Source organism: Nelumbo lutea, chromosome 6, assembly GCF_056320005.1.
Source record: "Nelumbo lutea isolate HS-2025 chromosome 6, American lotus-T2T, whole genome shotgun sequence".
Classification (NCBI taxonomy): domain Eukaryota; kingdom Viridiplantae; phylum Streptophyta; class Magnoliopsida; order Proteales; family Nelumbonaceae; genus Nelumbo; species Nelumbo lutea.
Window position 1 is genome coordinate 44,826,206 of NC_142689.1, and position 22,582 is coordinate 44,848,787.

Sequence of the window (22,582 nt, forward strand, 5' to 3'; positions counted from 1 at the left end):
ATGTCTGTCCTGATGTCACATTTTTTGAGTTTGTTCCCTTCTTCTTAGGAACTGAAGCATCTTCGTCTCCACCTTTACTTCCTCTTCCTCTTCCTCTTCCGGTCAGTGGTCCCGTTCTGGGTGTTCCTGTTGGAGTTGACTCGTCATCTCATCCAGTGCAGATCCCTATTGAACGACCACCAATTCGGCAAGTGTATACACGTCGAATGACATCGGCCCCTCCTCTAGCTTCTACCTTGTCCGTGGATCCTATTGTTGCTCCTGTTGCTGAACCTTCAAGACTTGACCTACCCATTGCCTTACGGAAAGGTAAACGTAGTTCTACTCTCCATCCCATTTCCAATTTTGTTTCAGTATCTCGCCTTTCCGCCTCACATCGCCAGTTTGTTTCACTATTGTCATCTATTTTCATACCTAACAATGTCCAAGAGGCTCTTAGTTCACCTGGGTGGAGGCAAGCAATGGAGGAGGAACTCTCTGCTCTTCAACATACTCACACGTGGGAGCTCACTACTCTTCCCCCTGGTAAGCATGTTGTGGGTTGTAAATGGGTGTATACTGTTAAATACTTGCCAAATGGTAGTGTGGAGCGTCTGAAAGCCAGACTTGTTGCTAAAGGGTATTCACAATTGTATGGAGTGGACTATATGGAGACCTTCTCTCTAGTGGCTAAGATTAGCTCTGTCCGTGTGTTAATTTCCTTGGTAGTTATGTATGATTGGCCCTTATTTCAACTTGACATAAAAAATGCCTTCCTTCATGGTGACCTTATAGAGGAGGTATATATGGAGCAACCACCTGGGTTTGTTGCTCAGGGGGAGGCTGGTAAGGTGTGCAGACTGAAAAAGTCAATTTATGGGTTGAAACAATCGCCTCGTGCTTGGTTCGGGAAGTTAAGTGAAGTGGTGAAGAATTTTGGAATGAAACAATGCCAGGTTGATCACTCAGTGTTCAGCTATGACTCATAAGCTGGAAAGATTTTATTAGTGGTCTATGTGGATGATATAGTCATAACTGGCAGTGACAAATTGGGGATCGACAAACTCAAGGTCTTTCTGCAAAATCATTTTCAAACAAAAGACCTTGGGACATTGAAGTATTTCTTGGGTATAGAAGTTGCTAGATCAAGACAAGGTGTAAACCTGTGCCAAAGAAAATATGTTCTCGATCTATTGGACGAAACAGGACTGTTAGGTGCATAAACCGGCTGAGACTCCTATGGAACCAAATGTTAAGTTGAGCGGTGATACAAGGGGAATATTTGATGATCCTGGAAGGTATAGATGACTAGTGGGGAAGCTGAACTATTTGACTATCACGATACCAGACATCTCCTTTGCAGTCAGTGTGGTGAGCCAATTTATGCAGAACCCTCGTATATCTCACTGGGATGCAGTTCTTAGAATTGTAAGATATTTGAAGGGAGCTCCAGGTCGTGGGCTATTGTATAAACCAGGAGGAAAACTTGAAGTAGTTGGGTACACGGATGCAGATTGGGCGGGCTCTGTGTCTGATAGAAGATCTACTACAGGTTATTGCACATTTCTTGGAGGAAATCTTGTGACGTGGAAGAGTAAAAAGCAGACGGTTGTGGTTAGAAGCAATGCTGAAGCCGAGTACAGAGCCATGGCACACACTACATGTGAATTAGTGTGGCTGAGGAATCTCCTACAAGAAATCGGGTTCCACATGGATAAACCTATGAAGTTGTACTGTGACAATCAAGCTGCACTCCATATCTCATCCAACCCTGTTTTTCATGAGAGAACAAAGCACATAGAGATTGATTTGCCACTTTGTGAGGGAGAAGGTTCTTACTAGAGAGATAAGCACAGAACATGTAAGCTCAGGTGATCAGTGGGCAGATTTGTTTACAAAAGCCTTAAGCTCAGGGAGAGTGAACTATATATGTAACAAGCTGGGATTATATGATATATATTCTCCAACTTGAGGGGGAGTGCTAGAGTTGGCCGAATAAGGGTAGATTAGTCATCTCACCTTGGTTAAGTTATGAGCTTATGTGGCAGTCTTATTAGAGGTTCTCTGTCCCATACTTAAGTAGGGGCAGTTTAGTCCTTGTACATTTAATTAGAAGCCTAATCACTATTAAGAGGTCGACTGATAGGGTTTAGCTATCAAGTTCGTAAAACGCACAACATGATTATTTTAGTTTAATAATGTCTATTTTATAATTATAATATCAAAAAATTAAGAATATGATAGTATTTTATAATATAGTATACAAAATTGCTTCGCGATTAGTCAAGGTGAGCCTCCAAGGGCACCTTGTTGCCCTGCCGTCACCTTGGCAAATATGCCATTTACCAACACGAAGAATGAGACTGATAATACACATGCAAAAATCCAGCTCCTCCACTTTTTCCCAAAACCCATCCTTGTAGGCACTTCCTCCAAAAAGCCTGACTCTATATGATCATATGTCTTCTCCATATTAATTTTATGCACCACTCCTTCCATCCCACTTCTAATTCTGTAATCAATGCAATCACTTGCAACCAACACCCCATCCAATATTTGTCTACCTTCTCCAAAATCCGTTTGAGTGGGACCCACCACTAAATGCAACACTTTCGTCAATCTTGCCAAAAAAACCTTTGCAATTGCTTTGTAAGGGCTTGAAATTAGACTTTTAGGTCTGTAATCTCTCACTCTGCATGCCCCTTTCACAACTCTTTGAACATCTCTATCATGTTCCCTTTTACCATATTTCAACAATGCTTGTAAAGAGTTTAGATAAAACTGTTTGGCCTTAGTGCCTTATCACCCTTCATTGCTTTCATCGAACTCCCTCTCCAGCCACCTACTTAAGTTTTCATCAATTGTTTTAAACTCCAATTTCCCAAGAAAACAACTTCTTTTACATTCTTATTTTGCTCATCCATTCTTCTATCTTCAGACTCCAACCATGAAATCTTGTTCCTTCTTCTTCCCCTTACTGGAGCTTGAAAGTATGCAGTATTTTTTATTGCCTTCTCTTAACCACAACTCCCTTGATTTTTTGCCTCCACCTCACCTTCTGTTAAAACCATTATCATTATAATTCATATAGTTAGTGGGTGGGGGTAGTGGCAAACACGTAATAAAGTGGGCGCTTGGGTCCCCCAAAACATGAAAGCCCTATTAAAATGTTAAGGACTTCTTTCTAATTCTCTTAAACCCGCCCATTTAACTCCCAAAATAAAAAGAAGGCTTACTTTTTCTTTCAAAAAAAGCTATAATAGACCCAAACCCTCTCACTCTATTTCTCTCCAAACCTTACCTCCTGTACTCCCATCTTATTGTCTTGTTTTTGCCAAGAAGGCAGACCAAGGGGAAAAGTAATCCCATGAGTGCGTCTGTCCCACCCTCACTCGCGTTGTTTATGTTGCAAATCTCTATAATATAATTAACTTAATATAACATTTTCATTACTGTAAGTGAAAAAATGTTATATAACTTGGCCCCCTCCCCCCCAAATGAAAATTCCTGGCTCTACCACTGGACTGCACCATTTACTTGATAATTGTTCCATTTTCTTTCTACGAACTCCAAGAGTTGAAGAAGCCCAAGCCACATGTTCTCAAATCTGAATGGCCTTGGACCCTCACCTTTGCCAAACACCTCTACAGTATTGCTTTGTGGTCTGAAATTGAAAAGGCAAGTGGTTCTTGATTAGCTTTGGAAATATCTCCTATTTCTCATTGAAGGGAAATCTATCCAACCTTTCTAAGGATTGAAGGCTCTTGTCCATTCGACCACGTAAGCTCTCTTGGCTCCACCAATTAATTTCTTTTATAACTTCTCCAAAAACTCTCTTAGTCCATGTTCTTCTATCCCTTCCCCCCTTTATTTTCTCTAATCTTCTAGTAACATTAAAATCTCCTACTCCCAAACATCCATGGTTGAACCCTGCCTTGTGAAACCTTTCTAGCTCTTCCCAAAGCTCCTCCCTATCTCCATCTATTTTGGGCCATAGATTTTAGAAACCATTAAACTCTCTTAGCTCTTCCAAAACCTTTCTAGCTACATGTTCAAACAACACTATCAATGAAAAGGACCTTTGTAAATTCTCAATGTTCTATCCCAAATTGTCAACATTGTCAATGGAGCAATTTGTTCTTACGCTTAGACACGGATGCTTGTGATGAACCACAACTCCCTTGATACTCTGAATCTCTAAATAGGGACTTGCTTATATGAAATCATGTATTTTTTTTTTCCATTGTGTGGCTCATGATGCATGTCTTCCCATATTATATGCTCATTGTTCTACATTGTCATCGCCATAGTTGTGAAGGCGTCGCCTAGGCGACTAGGTGCCTCACCCAAATGCCTTGACTTTAGCAACTAGGCACTCATCTTTGCTATCAGTCTTAGAGAGGAGTCTACTAAACACATCTGCCACTAAAGTAAATTGTAGCGTAATTGATACTGTGATATCGGTAGCATATTGGTTGATATGCCACTGAAATGAGCCGAAATGGTATGATACGGTTGTGAAATGGGTTCGACATGATGAAAACGGATGATATTAGTGATTTGGTACCATTTCCCATGTTGACCTCTCCCAGATTTGATATGTATCAACTGATATGGGCTGATACGTTGCGATTTTTTGAACCTTGGGGCTTCCTTTACCAACACAAATAACAAAGGAGAAATAGGTTCTCCCTACCTCAAACCCTTGGAGGCTTGAAAAGAATCTGAAGAGACTCCATTCACTAGAATTGAAAATGAGACCAAGGACACATACACATATATCCAACTTCTCCACTTTTCCCCAAACCTCATCGATCTTTGGATCTCCTCAAAAAGGCCCCACTCCACATGGTCATAAGCCTTATCAATATCAATTTTACAAACCATACCCCGCCTCCCAGACCTAATTCTTGAGTCTATACATTCACTTGCAACAAGAACACCATTCAAGATTTGTCAACCTTCCACAAGTGCCATTTGAGTCTCTCCCACCACTTCATGGATCAATCCTCTCAACTGTTTCGACAAAACTTTTGCAACCAGTTTATAAGAGCTACAAATCAAACTTATAGGACAAAAGTCCTTGATGTCATGAGACCCATCCTTTTTAGGGACTAGAGAGATAAATGGGGCATTTGCTAGTTTATCTAGAAACTTTGAATCAAAGAGTTCTTTGAACACTAACATGAAGTCATCCTCTAGCATATTCCAACAATGTTTAATAAAAGAGAAATTAAACTCATACCACCCCAATGCTTTATCTCCTAAGATTCCTTTTATAGCCTCTTTATACTTTGGCCACCTCAAATTTACTCTCAAGTTTCTTGGGCTCTAACCTCCCAAGTGCCACTGAACTCCATTGTCTAGCTGAATACAAGCCTTTTTAAAATTCCACTACTTTCTCTTGTACTAGGCCTATTGTCCATCACTTCATTACCTGGGAAATTGTGTTCCTCCTACGTCTAGCATTTGCAAAAGCTTGGAAAAAGGCTGTATTCTTGTCACCATCCTTGAACCAAATTGCCCTAGATTTTTGCCTCCAACTCACCTCTTCCCTCTGGATTATTCTCTCCAAATCACTTTTCAACCTTTCTCTTTCCACCCAAGTAGCCACAAGGATATTCTCCTCTTCCTATAATTTGTCCAGTCCATTTTTTGAAGCACTTCCTTTTTCTTGCTCTCCAAATTTCCAAAAGCCTCCTTATTCCATCCTTTTATGGTCCGTTTGGTTGTTGAGAAAGGATGAGGTGAGATGGGATGGGATGAGAAGGAAATTTTTTTTCCACAATCCTGTCACCTGTGTTTGGTTGCTGAGACCAATTTGTTCAAGGGAGAAGAAATGAATGTTATTGGTTAATTTGATCTTATGGTGAGATTACGGGCTCTGATACGAGCTGCGACCTTGATAGCAGCAAGGAGGTGATCCTCCTCCTCCATGCGCTTCTGCCTCCAAAATTTGGCAATCTCCTGCTTCATCACACTCTGAACAATATTCTTTGCTTGTCTAATCGGGGCCTAGTACCTCGGTAGTGCTTGTGGTGGCAACGGCGGTGGAAGAACGATGCCAGATCTGGAAGAGGCAGACGCCGGAAGCCGTTTTCTAGGAATGAAAACCGTTGGACGCCAGAAGTTGGAAGCTGTTTTTTGGAAGAGGTAGACGTCGGAAGCCGGAAGTCATTTTCCGGCAATGAAAACCGGAGATGGCGCCAGTGAGTAAACCGTTGGACGGCGTCTGAGAAGAAGACTACGTGCAGTTGCCTCCCTCGATGAAATTTTCTCACTCAACTTCCTTTCTCAATGGGGTCTGCTATTTGGTGAGATTAGACCCCACGTCCTAGAAATTGAGACATGTGTTCTCGTCACATCTCACCCTTTCGCCCAAAACAAACCTAGGAAAATAGGAATCTTTGAAGAGTATTCCTATTTTCCCATCCCAGTTGCACAAACCAAACGGACCATTAAGTCCTTGAGAAATTAAAGCTTTTTCATTAGTCTGAAGCCCATTGACCCTACTGCTTGCAAGCTACTTCACTTCTCCACCCACTCTTGAAAATTTGGGTGATCCAGCCACATATTTTCAAAACGGAATGGTTGGATTCCAACCACCTTGATAAATTTCCTCAAAAGGATTGGTTTATGGTCTGAAAGAATGTAAGGCCTCCTGAATCACTTCTCCAATTTCATCCATCCAATCTCAGAGAACAAGAAACTATCCATCCTTCTTAGAATTGTCGGATGCTGGCAATTTGTCCTAGTGAACCCCTCCCTATTGTACCCACACTGATCTGGTTACAATAGTCACCGCTTATTGAGAGAGCTGTTTTATGTCAAGTCTTGGGAGGCAGGGTAATCTGCTAATTTCTAGAAGAAAATTAGGGTGCTCTAGTCAAATTATTATACTGAAGTGATTCAGCCCAGCAAAGTTAAAGATGCAGGTATAAAAGTGTGCAGGGAACTTCTTAATATTCACAGTCGGTGAATTTGTGATTTCCTATAATTATTTCAGAATTGAATTGTGATTGATTTCACAATTTTTGTGTTGAGTGAAGGCCCTCATTGGGTTTCCCATCTGTTATTGTGAAAGATATGGATTCAAAAAAATCTATACTTGTTACACCAGACAGAAAGATATGTCTGTTCAGCTGAGCAGTATTAAGCTCAATGGAAGTGGTAACTATCCAATTTGGGTAAATCTGTACAAGTATACCTTACGGATAGAAAAGAAACCTGCGGATGACAGTGCCAACTACTCTAATTGGATTCAAGAAGATGCCCAAATAAAAACTTGGTTGTGGAATTTAATGGAACCTAAAATTAGCAGTCGACCGATATTTTTGGATACAAATTTGGGACCAACCAAAAGGAATGTATTCAGGTAGTGATTCAATTGGAATGCAATGGTAGTAATTCATCCATTGTGTTGGTTCGGCTGTTTTTAGTGTTTGTGTTAGTCATATTTGTGTCTTAAGTTCTTAGTTATTGGGCCTAAACTTGTTTAATGTTTTATTTGTTTTATTTGTCTAGGTGTCCCATCACTAATCAGGGGCATGCTAGTCCATTCATGTAACATTATTTTATAATCATCTATATAAGATTGTAGGGCCTGCTGAAGTGAGTATGCTGCCTTTCTCAAAACTTCTTCTCTTCTTCTTCTTCTTCTTCTTCTTCTTCTTCTTCTTCTTCGGCTTCTTCGGCTGCTGTGTTCCAGCAAACATGGTATCAGAGCACTAATTCGTCTGTCTGGTTACAGCCGCCACCTTTCTCTGCTCTTCTCTATTCCTTTTTTCCTTTCTCTCTTATCTTGGTCACTGTGAAGAAACCCTAGGGCTGACCTTAGAACACAACAAGGTCTGTATCTAGGGTTTCCCTTGGTTGTAGGGCCCAAGGGGAGTTTGTTCTAGAAACCGATGCCCTACTAGACACCTTGCAGCAGGTAGTAGCCATTCAGCTGCTAAGAGAGATCTGTGTGGAACAGATCTAGGTGGAAGGATTGACTTCGACAGTCCTAGTACAGATCGTAAGGGTGATCCCAGTCTACGATAGCAGAAATCAAAGCCCAGTCTAGTCCAGAAGAGTTCAGCACAGTACAGAGGCGGATTGTTCTTGGTTTCAGACCTGTTACAAGGGGTTCTCTGACCTGCAACAGCTTCGGTAAGTCTGAAATAGTGTTCTTTGTACTGAGTTTTCAATTGTGATCACTGTAAGAGGAAGGATATGTCTTCAATATCGGGAGAAGTGTCTTCTAGGGATAATAGAACTGGTGGGGGATCTCCTAATCTGGAAAATCCAGATCTGCACAGCTTGCAGATCACCAGTGTATTGTTGGATGAATATAACTTTAGAGAATGGTCTGTTTCAGCCATGCTCTTCATTACTTCCCGGGAACTTATAGGTTATTTAGATGGACAGAAGAAGGAACCTGTAGTGGGTAGTGTGGAGTATGTAGTATGGCGCAAGGAAAATGCTACTTTATGTCCTGGCTGCTTGCTTCGATGATTCCAAGAGTGGTCAGGACTGTTCAACACCTTCCTACTGTTGCTAAGATTTGGGAGAAAGTCTCTAAAACTTATGGACAGAGAAAGAACAATGTCAGAATTTATAGGCTGAACCAAGACATTGCTGCATTGAGACAAGGAGATATGACAGTTGCAACGTATTTTGCAACCCTTGAAGGACTATGGGAAGAACTTGATCATCATCTTATTCTTGATTGGGAGAATGCAAAAGACAAGGAGAGGCATGACAAACAAATTGAAGAGGGTAGAACCTTTAAGTTCTTGGCTGGTTTAGACCCAATGTATGAGAGCATAAGGTCTCAAATTCTGGGAAGTGATGAAATGCCAGATTTACATCATATCTATTGTCTAGTAAGGAATGAAGAGGTTAGGAGGAAAGAGATGCAAGTTGACACTCAAATACAGCCAACTGAACAGCCTGTTGAACATTCAGCCCTGATTTCTTCAAACCAAAAGGGGAGCAAGCATTCAAACAAGAGGCATCTTAAGTGCTTTCATTGTGGTGGTGAAAGGCATGTAAAAGAGACTTGTTGGGTTCTTTATCCTCATCTGAAACCAGCTGTGTTAAGGAAAGACAAGAAGCCTCAGAAGAATCAAACAGCAATTGGGAACCATGTTACTAGTCACAGTGGTGATAGCTCGAAGAATACATCTATAGTTGCATCTTCTCCCATGGGACAGACTGCTAATTCCTCCACATCCGGGTCCTTAGGTTTCACTGCTATGAGGTAGAGGTCCTTAGCCGGGCCCTAACCCGTCTAAGGACTAATTCCCTTGCTTCCACCTCTCTTGCCAGATCAGGTGTTGTCTCTTCTTACAGCACAACTAGTTCTATAGACTCTACTTCTTGGATTATTGATTCCGATGCAACTAACCACATGACACACATGTCCACTTTATTTTCTTCTTACCAATTGATGTCTGGCCAAGATAAGATGAGAGTTGCTGACGGTTCCCTCTCCACCATTTCTGGGAAGGGGGGGGGGTTGACGCAAGAACTTCTCTCTTAAATCTATTCTACATGTTCCAAACCTTACTTCCAATCTCTTATTTGTTTCGAAGATTACCAAGAATTTAAATTGTAGCGTAACTTTCTTTCCTACTCATTGTGTCTTTCAGGACAGATTGACGAAGAGAACGATTGGGAGCGGTCATGAGTGTGGAGGTCTCTACTATTTTGATGCAGACATAAGTTCGGCTTTACAATCATCTGCTACCGGTAGTTAGAATAATGAGGAGTCAATAGCTAGATTACACTTGTGGCATGCTAGGTTAGGTCATTTACCTTTTTCATCATTGCAAGGGTTGTTTCCTGAATTATTCAATGCTCGGGGTAAAGGTCGAGTGTCCACTCAGGCTGTACTGTGACAACATGGCTGCTATCAACGTTGCAAATAACCTAGTGCAACATGATAGGACGAAGCACATTGAGATTGATCGACACTTCATTAGAAAAAGAATCGTTTCAGGAGAACTTTGCATTCCTTATACTCCTTTCGAGATGCAGATTGCAGATGTGTTAACTAAAGGACTAGCTTCAACGAAGCTCTCAGACTTACTTGGCAAGCTAAACATGACTGACATCCATGCTTAGCTTGAGGGGGAGTGTTGGTTCGGCTGTTTTTAGTGTTTATGTTAGACATATTTGCGTCTTAAGTTCTTAGTTATTGGGCCTAAACTTGTTTAGTGTTTTATTTGTCTAGGTGTCCCATCACTAATCAGGGGCGTTCTAGTCCATTCGTGTAACATTGTTTTATAATCATCTATATAAGATTGTAGGGCCGGCTGAAGTGAGTATGCCGCCTTTCTCAAAACTTCTTCTTCTTCTTCTTCTTCTTCTTCTTCTTCTTCTTCTTCTTCGGCTGTTGTGTTCCGGCAAACACATTGGACCTGTTGCTCTCTCCACAATGTTTGTCTTGCCATTGCACTCCTTGGCTTATTGACTAAGTTTCATTAGATCATATGATGGGTATGTCTTCCTGCTTTAATTCATATAACCTCTACATTGAAAGAGATAAAATTACTATTGCTGATAAATCCTGTACACATATCTCTGGTTTGGGTGAACTTAGAGTTAGTAAGGATCTCTCCCTTTAGTTTGTTCTCCTTGTTTTGAAACTTTATACTGGTTCTCTTGTTTGTTTGTTCTTCCACCAATAATTTGAATTCTTGTGTTGTGTACCATTTTATCATAATTGTTGTGTCTTTTAAGACTTCAGCACTAGGAGGATGATTGGTAGTGGTTGTGAGACAAATGGAGTGTACCTTCTAGACTAGTCTTCTTACAAGCCTTGGCATATTGATCATAGTGTCTTAGTGTGCCCTTATGCATTAATTAAAATTTTGGCATTGTAGCCTTGGTCATTTCTTTTTCTTCTTTGATGTCCATGTTTCCTAGTCCTTTCGATTGTCTATTTTAGTTTACATTGTGAAGTTTGTCAATTATCCAAACATTGTAAAGATGTTTAACGTGCTAATAATAAAAGATGCTATTTTTGAATTTGGGTATTTTATTCTCTTTGTTAATAATTTTACTAGATATACATGGTTGTATCTTCGTAGGAGCAGGGAACAAGTTTCTTCAATTATCAAAAAGCTTCTATAATATGGTATAGACCTGGTATGGTAAGAGGACAAAAATGTTTAGATCAGGCAATGTAAAGGAGTATTTGGAGAAGGGATTTAAGGACAAATATCCTACATTAATGCTCATGTGCCTCTTGTGAGAGAGTGGATAAGTGTAGCGAGATCAAGATACTATTTTATGAGTATAGAGTATAGAATGCAAGCGATCTCGCTAGACCTAGCGAGTTCTTCATGGGGATCATGCTACGACTATCAAAGATTGCGGTATTTTATTGACAAGATAAGGCAAACACGATCTTGCTAAGATAAAACAAGTGTGGTCTCATTAAAACTAGTGAGACATGAAGGTCTTGCGATGCTATGATGCGATCTCGCATGAGGAATACCTTGTCTTGGTACACCCTAAAAAAGCTTGCCTAGCATGAGATCCATGTTGTGGGGTGCTTGGTTTGAGATACATGGTGGAGGTCATAATGGTACTTGGTACCTTTCGAGACTCATGTTGCTTTTCAAATGAGTTTCAGTAACATGGTATAATCGACTTGTGGTCCCTAGGAAATACATCCCACCTGAGAGAAATGTAGGATTTGCCTCCTGCTTGTTCGTTAATGCCGAGGAAGTTTTTGGAAAGGTGGGATCTTATAAATAGGGAACCAAACTCTTTGCCAAGGACCTTTTTTCTTCTTTATCTAATCCTTAGCTTTTAAAGTAAATCCCCTTCTGCTTCCCTTAATCCTTAGTGTTTTAATCCCGACTTTAGAACTTTCAAACTAACCTTATCCCATCAGCTTACATGTCTACACTTCAACAAAATGGTGTAACAGAGAGAAATAATCAACATGTAGTGGAGGTGGCAAGAGGATTGTTGTTCCAAATAAAGGTTCCTACTTGGTTTTGGGATATGTTTAAATAGAAATTTCCTAATCAATAAATTGCTTAGGTTCTTCATTATAGATCTCTATTTCAGCTTCTATGCCTTGATACTATGTTAAGTCTTCCCTTAATGGTCTGTGGTGATTCATGTTTTGTTCATGATCCAAGTCAAGCAATCATTAAGTTTGAGCCTAGAACTCTTAAATGCATCATTTTGGGATTTTTACTACTAAAAAGGGGTATCATCATTATGAACCCAATTTTAGTAGGCATTGTGCTGAAGGATGTCATTTTCTATGAATTTGAACCTTATTTTTCTTCTTAAACCCTTCTTCATGGGGAGAATAATGGTGAGAGAGTCGACCTTCTCTTCCTTGACTTGTTCCCGTTCATGACTCCTTAGATCCTACTTTTCCTATGATTCCCACCATTGATTCTATGCTAGGGAGAGATCTTCAAGTATACACCAGGCCAAAGAAGGTAGCTTAAGAAGCTAATTATCTTTTCCAATCTTAGATCCTAAAATCATGTAACTTTAGTAATTGCTTTATCATTCCTACTATTCTAGGGAACTAATGTAGATTAAAGAAGTTGATTTATGGCTTTGAAGCAATTTCCTAGTGTTGATAACATGGACTCCCGTTGGTGGATGGTCGAGTCTCTAAAGGTCTAGAGAAGGCGACAAGGAAGAGGGAGAATGCAGGGAAGAGAGGAGAGAGAAGAGAAGAGGGATAGTCTCCTTCTGGAATACCCTAGGTTGAGGTCATATCCTCTCCTTCTGACGTGGGGGAGAGCTATCCCTTTTTATAGAGATGACCCCAAGGTTATAAGGAGAAGGATCTAAAAGGAGACATTTCCTATTAGGAAAGGGGATCTTTATCTTTATGTTGGCTATTAAGGAAGCACCATTGGAGTTTCGCCACGTGTCCAGCGAGATCCTTCAAAGACAAAGTTTCCTTTCTCTTAAGGGTGCTCACGTGGCACGTGTAGGCTATGTCCCCTTATGGGTTTCCTAGTGGCCACGTGTTAAAGGACAAGATCGGCGATGTTAGATCGGCGATGTTATCTTGTTGTGGTGTTTTATGGGTTCCAAGTGTTGTTTTATGCTCATCGCAAGTTTGCGATGACTACTAAGCTCATCGCAAGTCTGCAATGGTTTTGTTAAGCTCATCGCAAGTCTTTACGGGTTCTGAGATCATTGCGGATGTGGGCCGAGTTATGGACTCGCCGCGGGTGTTCTTGTGGTATCGGTTTAACACTTTCTGTGCCTCTGCAATCATGGTGATCAACATATACTTACATTAGCCCCCCTACTAATTGCTAAGTGGGAGCTTACCGATAAGCATTCTTGTTTTATTATATCTTGGTGTTATTTGGGTGAGGACCGGGAGCGGTTGATTTGAGTTATTTTCTCGTTCTCTTGGGTTGATTGCGCTGATGTGTTCAGCCACCTGTCTTTTGATAGGGTGTTATTTGTCATATTGGCTCGTACTTGTTTTCTAGGTTGTTTGAGTCATGTACAAAGTGTTTGAAGACGTAAGTGATGGTACAATCATAGGAGCATTTTGCATAGCTCAATACTTCCTCTACTTTAGCCCATGTTTCTTGATAGAAGGCATTATATCAAGAAACAAGTGAAGTATTGGGTAGAGCATCTGTCAAGAAGTATGGATCGGGAGCCTGTCAAATTGAATTCATAGCCCCCTGCTTCATGGTAGAATGATTTCTGTCAAGAAGCACGAAAGAAATTAGGTCGAATTGTCAGCCCCCCTATCAAGAAACGATCGAGAGAGGAAAAGACCAGGCCAAGTCTGCAGCCCCCCATTTGAATTCTTTTGGGATTGGGTTAAGCATTTTTTGTCAAAAGGTGTATATAGGACCTCAAGCATACTGATACATGTTAAATATTGCTGGAACGTCCAGATGATCGCATAGTTCTGTTAATAAACATATTGTTACGATTCGTGGGATTCTAAAAGAATAGGAAAGGTCTGAAGATAGTTTTACAACTCTACATTTTGGTAAGTGAAGTATCAGGTAAGGGTAAATATTGCACAAAGGGGGTAGGAAGCCCCTCATTAAGTGTGCAAGATTATGGACCATGCTAACAAAGGGGGTAAATTTGTTGAGATTGCTTTGCAGCCTATTGATATTCTTGTGATAATATTGCGGATCATTTATTTGAACTACGTACGGTGATACGAAGTACCTTTGGACTTGGTCATGTCATTGCAACTCGGAGCATTGAGTGTTTGTGGTATTCCATCTCCCTTGGGTTTTCCGAGGGCTTTTTTGTGCTAAGGTCCGTTAGTGTGGTTGAGATTGTCGAAGCTTTCCTAGTCTTTCCAGTATATGTCATCGCACTTGATTATGCTAAGTGCTGAGATTGATTGCCATGCTTGTTGTTATCACGACTTTTTTGTTTGCTAATGTCTTCCATTGTCCTCGGGATTTCCAAGGCCTTTTGGGTTTGCCAAGACATTCCATCGCATTTAAGCAGGTTAAGAGTTATCGCTCTTGGGAAAATTAAATGTCATCGCATATGCGAAGGTTGAGTGATATCGCAACTGAGGGTTAATTGACATTGTATTTGAGAGAGATAAATGTCATCACATGTAAGAGGTAAATTTCATCGCATATAAGAAAACTAAATTTCATCGCTCCTGGTGTTGCAAGGATAGTTTGTTGTACTTCGGAAAACTAAGTGTCAGCATATCTCATCACACCCGGTGTTTCCACGGTAACTCATTGCATTTCAGGATGCTATGTATTTTGCTTATTGTTGCTCCTGGGGTTGTTAGGGAATGTAAGGGCGTGCCTGGGGTTGCCAATGTATGTGAGATCATGCTTGGGGTTACCAGGGTATGTAAAATCGCACCTGGGGTTGCTAGGGTATGTAAGAGTGCGCCTAGGGTTGCTAGAGTATGTGAGATTGCACCTAGGGTTGACAGGGCATCTAAGAGTGCGCCTGGGGTTGCCAGGGTATGTGAGATCTCACCTGGGGTTGCCAGGGTATGTGAGATCTCACCTGGGGTTGCCAGGGCCTTACTGGGGTTTCTAGGGTATGTAAAATCACACTTGGGGTTGCTAGGTTCTTCCTGGGGTTGATAGGGTATGTAAGAGCGCACTTGGTGTTGCCAGGGTATGTAAGAGTACACCTGGGGTTGCCAGGGTATGTGAGATTGCACCTGGGGTTTTCAGGGCCTTCTTGGGGTTGCCAGGGTATGTAAGATCACACTTGGGGTTGCCAGGGCCTTCCTGGGGTTGCCAGGGTATGTAAGAGTGCGCCTGGGGTTGTCAGGGCCTTCCTGGGGTTGCTAGGGTATATGTGACGAGCTCTTGGGGTTGCTAGAGCTTATTTACAATCGGGGTGTCAGCTCGGAGGAGGTGCCCGGGCCTGGTAAACCAGGTCTGTAATGAATGGGCTATGCTGTTGACCAGGACTTTTATGTAAATATTGTAATAAACATGTTAGCGAACAACACGAAATGCGATGAATGGGTAAACACTTGTTTAAAATTCATAAATCAATTCAAAGACATATCTTTACTGCGAAGTAAAAAAAAAAGACTATTTAAAAACATTTTCCTAGTAAACAATGGCTAAGCATGATTTCGAAACAAAAAGTGGGGTTGAAACATGTTCCTGATCAACAACATAGCCCATTCATTATAGGCCTGGGCACCGCCTCCGGGCTGACACCCCTAGTTGTAAATAAGCCCTAGCAAGCAAAGGAGCTCGTCACATATACCCTGGCATCCCCAAGTGCGCTCTTACATACCCTGGCAACCCCAGACGCGATCTTACATACCTTGGCAACCCCAAGAAGGCCCTGACAACCATAGGTGTGATCTCACGTACCCTAGCAAGGTCCTAGCAACCCTAGGCACGCTCTTACATACCTTGGCAACTCCAGGAAGGCCCTAGAAACACCAAGTGCTATCTTACATACCCTGGCAACTCCAGGTGTGATCTCACATACCCTGGCAACCTAGGAAGGCCCTAGCAACCCTAGGCACGCTCTTACATACCCTGGCAACCCTAGGAAGGCCCTGACAACCCCAAGCGCGATCTTACATAACCTGGCAACCCTAGGAATGCCCTGGCAACCCCAGGCATGCTCTTACATACCTTGGCAACCCCAGACGCGATCTTGCATACCCTGGCAACCCCAGGAAGGCGTTGGCAACCCCAGACGCGATCTCACATACCCTGGCAACCCCAGGCGCGATCTTACATACCCTGGGGGTGCTAATGTAAGTATGTGTTGATCGCCATGATTGTGGGGGCACATAAGGTGATAAATCAGTACCACAATAACACCCCCGACGAGTCCATGACTTGGCCCACATCTGCAATGATCTCAGAGCCCGTACAGACTTGCGATGAGCTTAACAAAGCAAACGTAGACTTGCGATGAGCTTAGTATCCATCACAGACTTGTGATGAACATAAAATACCACTTGAGACCCACAGTGAACAATGGGCGTCACCTAAGACTAACACGTGGCCACTAGGAAACCCATAAGGGGACGTAGCCTACACATGCCACATGAGCACCTTAAGAGAAAGGAAACTTTGTCTTTGAAGGATCTTGTTGGAATGTGGCGAAACCCCAATGGTACTCCCTTAATAGCCAACATAAAGATAAATATCCCCTTTCCTAATAGGAAAGGTCTCCTTTTAGATCCTTCTCTTTATAACCTTGGGGTCCTCTCTATAAAAAGGGATATCTCTCCCCCACGTTGGAGGAGAGGATATGACCTTGACCTAGGGTTTTGCAAAAAGAGACTCTCCCTCTTCTCTTCTCTCTCCTCTCCTCCCCACATTCTCCCTCTTCCTTGTCGCCTTCTCCAAACCTTTGGAGACTTGACCATCTGCCAACAGGAGTCCATGTTATCAACACCTAGAGCTTGGGGTTTGATAGGTTTAGGAGTGTTGTTTTGAAGGTGGATTTCAAACAATTCCAAGTGGATCATACACTACTAATCAAGAGGAGAGACAACAAAGTAACTACAATGATAATTTATATTATGATATTGTAGTTTTTGGGATTTAGTTAATACATGTATTGTCAGGGAAATTTATAATTATTCTTCAGAGAGAATACATTTTTTATCTGTATAAGGACATTGGAAAGTTAGAGATCAAACCAGCTGATGGTTATGACCATCTCACAAGATTTGTGCTATTGAGGGTGATCTAGTAACAGATAAGGGTATGTACCAAAGCCTTGTTGGAAGACTGTTTTTATTTGATTAACTACACCATATGAGAAAGTTGACGACAATGCGTGTATTCATTTACTACACTGACAGCATAATCAATATCAAGACGAAATAGACAAACTTAAAGGGTACTTGGGGAAGATGCCCTTACCTATTCTTCTCATTGACTTTATCTATTCTTCTTATGGACACTTCAAAAAGCCTATACCAATGTTTTTTTTTTTGATAATTGAAGTGATTTTATAAATCAGCAATAAAATAGTACAAAGTCCTCATGGAAAGGTACGAGTTGCAACCTCTCCAGGCTAAGTACAAATTTCCGAATTAATAATAACTTACATAGGAGCACAAAAAAGATCTTCCCTATATACCCCCTGTATGGCTAGAGCATCGGCCAAAGAATTAGCAGACCTACTAACCCATTTTACCTCCACTCTCATATTGCTGGTTAACCACTTTACTTTTTTTATGAGATCTTTGTAGCCCCAAATGGTGGTATCCAAGTTTAGGATTCACCTGGTTACCTCCTGAGAGTCCCCTTCAACTAGGAGATGCTCCACCCCAAGCTGGTTGGCATCTGAATTCCTTGTACTGCAGCAAGTATTTCTGCCCTTGTGGAATCCCCCACTCCCACCGGTCCTGAGAATAGGGAAATTATGTTACTGTCCTTATTTCTCAGGATACCCCGTATACCTGAAGGCCCGGGATTGCCTTGGCTGCTTCCATCAAAGTTCAGCTTAATGACACTTTCCAAAGGCGGAACCCATTCTGACAGAATTCTATCATTCTTTGTTGAAGTATTGGCTATTACTAGCCAATTTCTCCACAAATCATCAAAGGAGAAGTCATCAAAGATATCCACAGTTTTCAGCCAATGGAATATTGTCAGTTGGTGATAAATGATCTATCTCTAGCTACTGTGTTTTAGTTGGAGCTAATCTTATTTCTTGGAAGAGTAAGAAGCAATTTGTAGATTTTTTTTTTTTTTTTTATCAATAACAGAACAATTTCATTACTATAGAAAAGAGGTACAATAGAACACCATAGAGAGAGGTAAACTCTCTTAACTCTCCCCAAGATGACAGCTGATTACACAATTACAGCTTTGTATTACCCGCTATATTGGTTGGTTTATCTATATTACTCACTATGGCTTAACTTCTATGCCTTGTATCATCCGCTTAAACTTCTTTCATTAAAACCAACCAATATCCTCCTTTTGCAGCCAGCTCACTACTATGAATCCCCTTCAACGATCAATCTTCTGATGTTCAATTCCTTTGCTTTTTGAACTCTTTCCATCAAAGCCATGATTTCAGCCCTCAATTAATCACTCATACCTATTGGGCCCGAGTAGAGAGCAATAATTCTTCCCTCATTCCAGAAAATACTTTGTCTGAAGCACCTCGGTTCCCTTCACTACTACCATCAAAATTCAACTTGATAAACGTGGAAGTAGGCAGGGACCATGTCAGCCTAGTGACAACAGACAACTTTAAAGAGAGGAGTTAACCACCTCCTTCCACTTTCTAAACGGGTCATCAGTAGAAATACCTTCAAAACTACTCAAAGATTTTGTCCACTGAACCACTTTGATGGTAATGGTTTCAATTAGTGCTTCTCTGCTCTTCTCTTCATCTGAAAAAAACTCTTTGGTTCCTTTCCTCCTAGATCGTCCAACAAACAACCACCCACCTACACAAAATTCTCCTCCTTGTCATTTTCCATTTGACAAAGGTAGAACTGAACAAGTTTTGTACATTTGGCGGGGGGTCCCACCTACACCCAATCAAAGAGAGAAACCATTCCCAAATACCATAAACAAAAGGACATGAGATTAATAAGTTGTAGCAAGTATCACCGTTGGCATTACACATGATACACCAATTAGGAGAAAGACACCTATTTTGTCTCTTTTTGAAGGAGATCGCAAGTATTGATTCTTTCCAGGATCCTAGCAAAAATCACCAACCCTAGGAGGAATAGGCTTGTCCCAGATCTCCTTAATAGGAAAAGGCACCAAAGAGCTGTTTGGGGGTTGGGTCAAGGCATCAAGAACACCCCATCCAAAAGATGAAGTATGAAACATCCTAAACCCCAAATTCCTGGAAAAGTCAGAACTAGAGCTAGAAGGCATCAAGAAAGAAGACACAGGCTCATCCCTAAGGTTGGACAAATTAAAAAGAGATGGAAATTGTTTCTTCAATGGTGAGTCACCCAACCACACATGTTCCCAGAATTTAACAAGGTTTCCAGAACACAAGTTATATTTGATAAAGGCCAAGAATACATGTAGAATATTATGGATAGATTTCCAGGCTGAATCTCTTGTTACTCTAGCCCAAAGTCCATCCCATCCCTTGGTCACAAGCCCATGAATGCTTATTATCACCTTTGCCCACAATTTATCCTTTTTTGTGGCAGTCTCCAAAACTACTTACCCAATAGAGCTATATTCCTTCTTTGGATATTCTCTACACCTAGACTACTGAATGTCTTGCACCATCTCCCAATGAATTCTATTATATTTCTTCTCTCATGGATCTATAAAAATCCCTAATCAATTTTTCCAATCTTCTTCTCACCCCTTCTAGAGTTTTGAACACAATCAAATGGTACACCGGCAAGTTGGTCAACGTCGACCTAATCAATGTAATCCTACCCCCAAATACAGGTAACTTTTCTTCCAAGAGGCCATTTAGTGAATATCTCAATTACTAGGTTCCAAAATCTAGCATTCTGTGGTTGCAAGGTCAGGTATAAAAATTGAATATAGAGCTATGGCTCGTATAGTTTTAGAAATACTATGGTTGCGTAATTTGTTAAGAAAGATGGGTGTTGACCATGAATGCATAATGATGCTGTATTGAGATAATTAGGAGGCAATAAATATTGCAAATAATCCTGTACAGCCTGACTGCATCAAGCACATTGAGGTTGACACTTTATCAAGGAAGACATTGCTTGTGGTGAAGTTTTTCTTTTTGTTTTGTCAAGTATGAAGCTTAATCGGTATACTGCCTCACCAAAGTTCTATGATCCAACTTGGATCCAAATCTATGCGAGCTGGACATGTACCATTATCTATGCTCAATTTGAGGGTGAGTGTTGATAGCTGCTTGTTACCATTGGGGTAGTTTAGTTCTTGTGTTGGTGTAACTTTGTGTACTAAGTATAAATGATAATGAGGAGGGGCATTTCTAACACTTTTGGGCATCCTCAACTTTCCTTAACTTCATTTTCTTTCTCATACCTTGTTCACACTAGAAATCACTAAATATATAGAATACTTGAAGTAATTCTTATCTGACTGGTTTTGAAGCGGTTTCTAGTTCTTTTCCACTTAATTGGACATTTAGTTGCAGAGTGAAACTGTTTGTCAATTTGGCACACTTTTGGATCTTTGTTGTGTAGGTCATTCTGTTTCTTGTTCTAAAATAGAACGATGCCATTGATTCGGTGGATGATATAGTGATGTGAACAGGATTTAGAATTCCAATTCTACAAAGTATGCATTATTTGGTAACTAATTTGAAAAACAAATGACTGAAAATCTGTGCTATACATAAATTAGTTAATTCCGTATGGATGTGTAAATTAAATTTAGTTGCATTTTCTATAAGAAATGTATTTCAAAAGCAACATGGGGCAGATCTCACAGTATTTATGTGGATTACAGTAGTGTCCATTCAGACCATCATCTAGGTATACGGGCTGGCAATTCAGTATTAAAAGGAACGGGGCATTGTTGGATTGATTTAATCACATGCATGAGTCCTCGAACTGACTCATGCTATTGACACTATCTGTGTAGTTCCGACTGAATGAGTATGGATATCATCTGTTTCTTGTTGGAAAAATACGTTTTCCTTAGCCTTCTTAAAGGCGCTTTGCTTAGTGGTCTATTTTGCTGTTTGAAGATATAGTGAAGTTCATAAGTTATTCTTCTAATAATATCATGATGAAGCCTTGTCAATGTATTAATATAACAGTTTTCCTTGTTAATGCTCAGAGTGTTGCCTATGACAGAGCAAGTGCTCCAAGGGATTGTCGGATCTCCGGATGGTTACAAAAACGTGATATTGATCCATCCAGCCAGGAAGAGAAGATGTTTTTATTGACAGAGTTTACTTATGACCTTGATAAGAGCAATGCACAGACCTTCAATGTGGACCCAACAAATTCAGGTGCTATCAACTTTGTTAGGCTCGACTTCACTTCCAACCATGGAAGCCTCACTCACACTTGCATCTATCGCTTGAGGGTACATGGTTATGAACCTGATACAATTGCAGCCTTGGCAATGCAATCGTGATTTAAAAAGCATCATCCCTTTTCTCTACCGTACTGCTGATATTCAAGTTATTTTTGTAGTTTATCTTTTGTTGTACTTCCTCTTTCTTCCGATGTCCATCAACTATCTTCTTGTGACAATGTAAATTTTTCGGACTCTATGTTTTAGTTCTTTCTCTGTACTGGTTGTTCTAAGATACTATCTTAACTGGGCATATATGAGACCCGAAACTGATTGAAAATAGATTATGATGTGAACACAGTTATTTTCCAGAGAATTTTGTGCAAAACAGGAAAAAGGAAAGAGGGAGAGGAGATTCACTAGAGAAACCAGGAGCTTCAATTCAGTGTGACATGTGTCCCTTCACTTGTGTTCTTATATGAATAGGGATTATACGTGTAAGGGGACACCCCTCGTAAATTTCATGTAGGAGAAAGTTGAGGAAAAGTCCGGACGCCACAACCTGGCTCATGCTATAACTTTTCATCAAGTAGCCCATCTATGCAGTTTCTCCCTAATCGGGTCAGCCAGATTGAAGTTTGTGAATCGGACTCTTTTCTGATAGCTCAGCCACTTAAAGAAGCAACAATTGTGCCCGTTGAAGCATTTATACAAGTTCCACCCATGCATGGAAAAAAACAGAAAAACTCGTATTCTTAACCTTTTAGGTTGAAGTCATTCAGCTATATTGTAAAGCTAGATATCTGCTTTATCGCGGCCAAACTAATAGAGTTTCTTAAACGCCTTATTCAGATTCTCTTAAGTGAGGAAATATCGTCGTCATCATCCAAGCCTTAACCCAATCATATGGGGTTGGTTATATAAATTTTGTTTCATCATTTGCTATATCCATTGTTAAATTATTGGAACTTAAATCATTTCTTATTATTACCCATGTCTTTATTGGTCAATCTATCCCTAACCCTTCTAGCTCCTTCAACCAGCAAGAAATCACTTTTTATGGGTGTTGTTGATGGTTTATTATGCATGTGATCAGAGCATCGAAATCCACAATAGAAATATTGGGATGGATGGGCCATGGTTATTTCAGTTTTACATTTATTGTTTATTTTTTTGTGTTAATGGATGGACCTTTGTACTTGTGG

The 22,582-nt window shown here is 40.7% G+C and overlaps 1 protein-coding gene across 2 annotated transcripts in view; it reads left to right on the forward strand.

The window, feature by feature from the left end:
• The window catches only part of LOC148848808 (SUN domain-containing protein 2-like), a 40,352-nt gene extending 18,599 nt beyond the window's left edge, over positions 1-21,753 (forward strand). The window contains exon 3 of one of the 2 annotated variants that reach the window (XM_088948199.1): positions 21,195-21,753. In XM_088948199.1, the coding sequence (XP_088804325.1) occupies positions 21,195-21,497 (303 nt within the window). In that variant the 3' untranslated portion in view covers positions 21,498-21,753. The remainder of the gene's footprint in view (positions 1-21,194) is intronic. The other variant, XM_088948201.1, reaches the window with a different exon arrangement.
• The last annotated feature ends 829 nt before the right edge of the window (positions 21,754-22,582 follow it).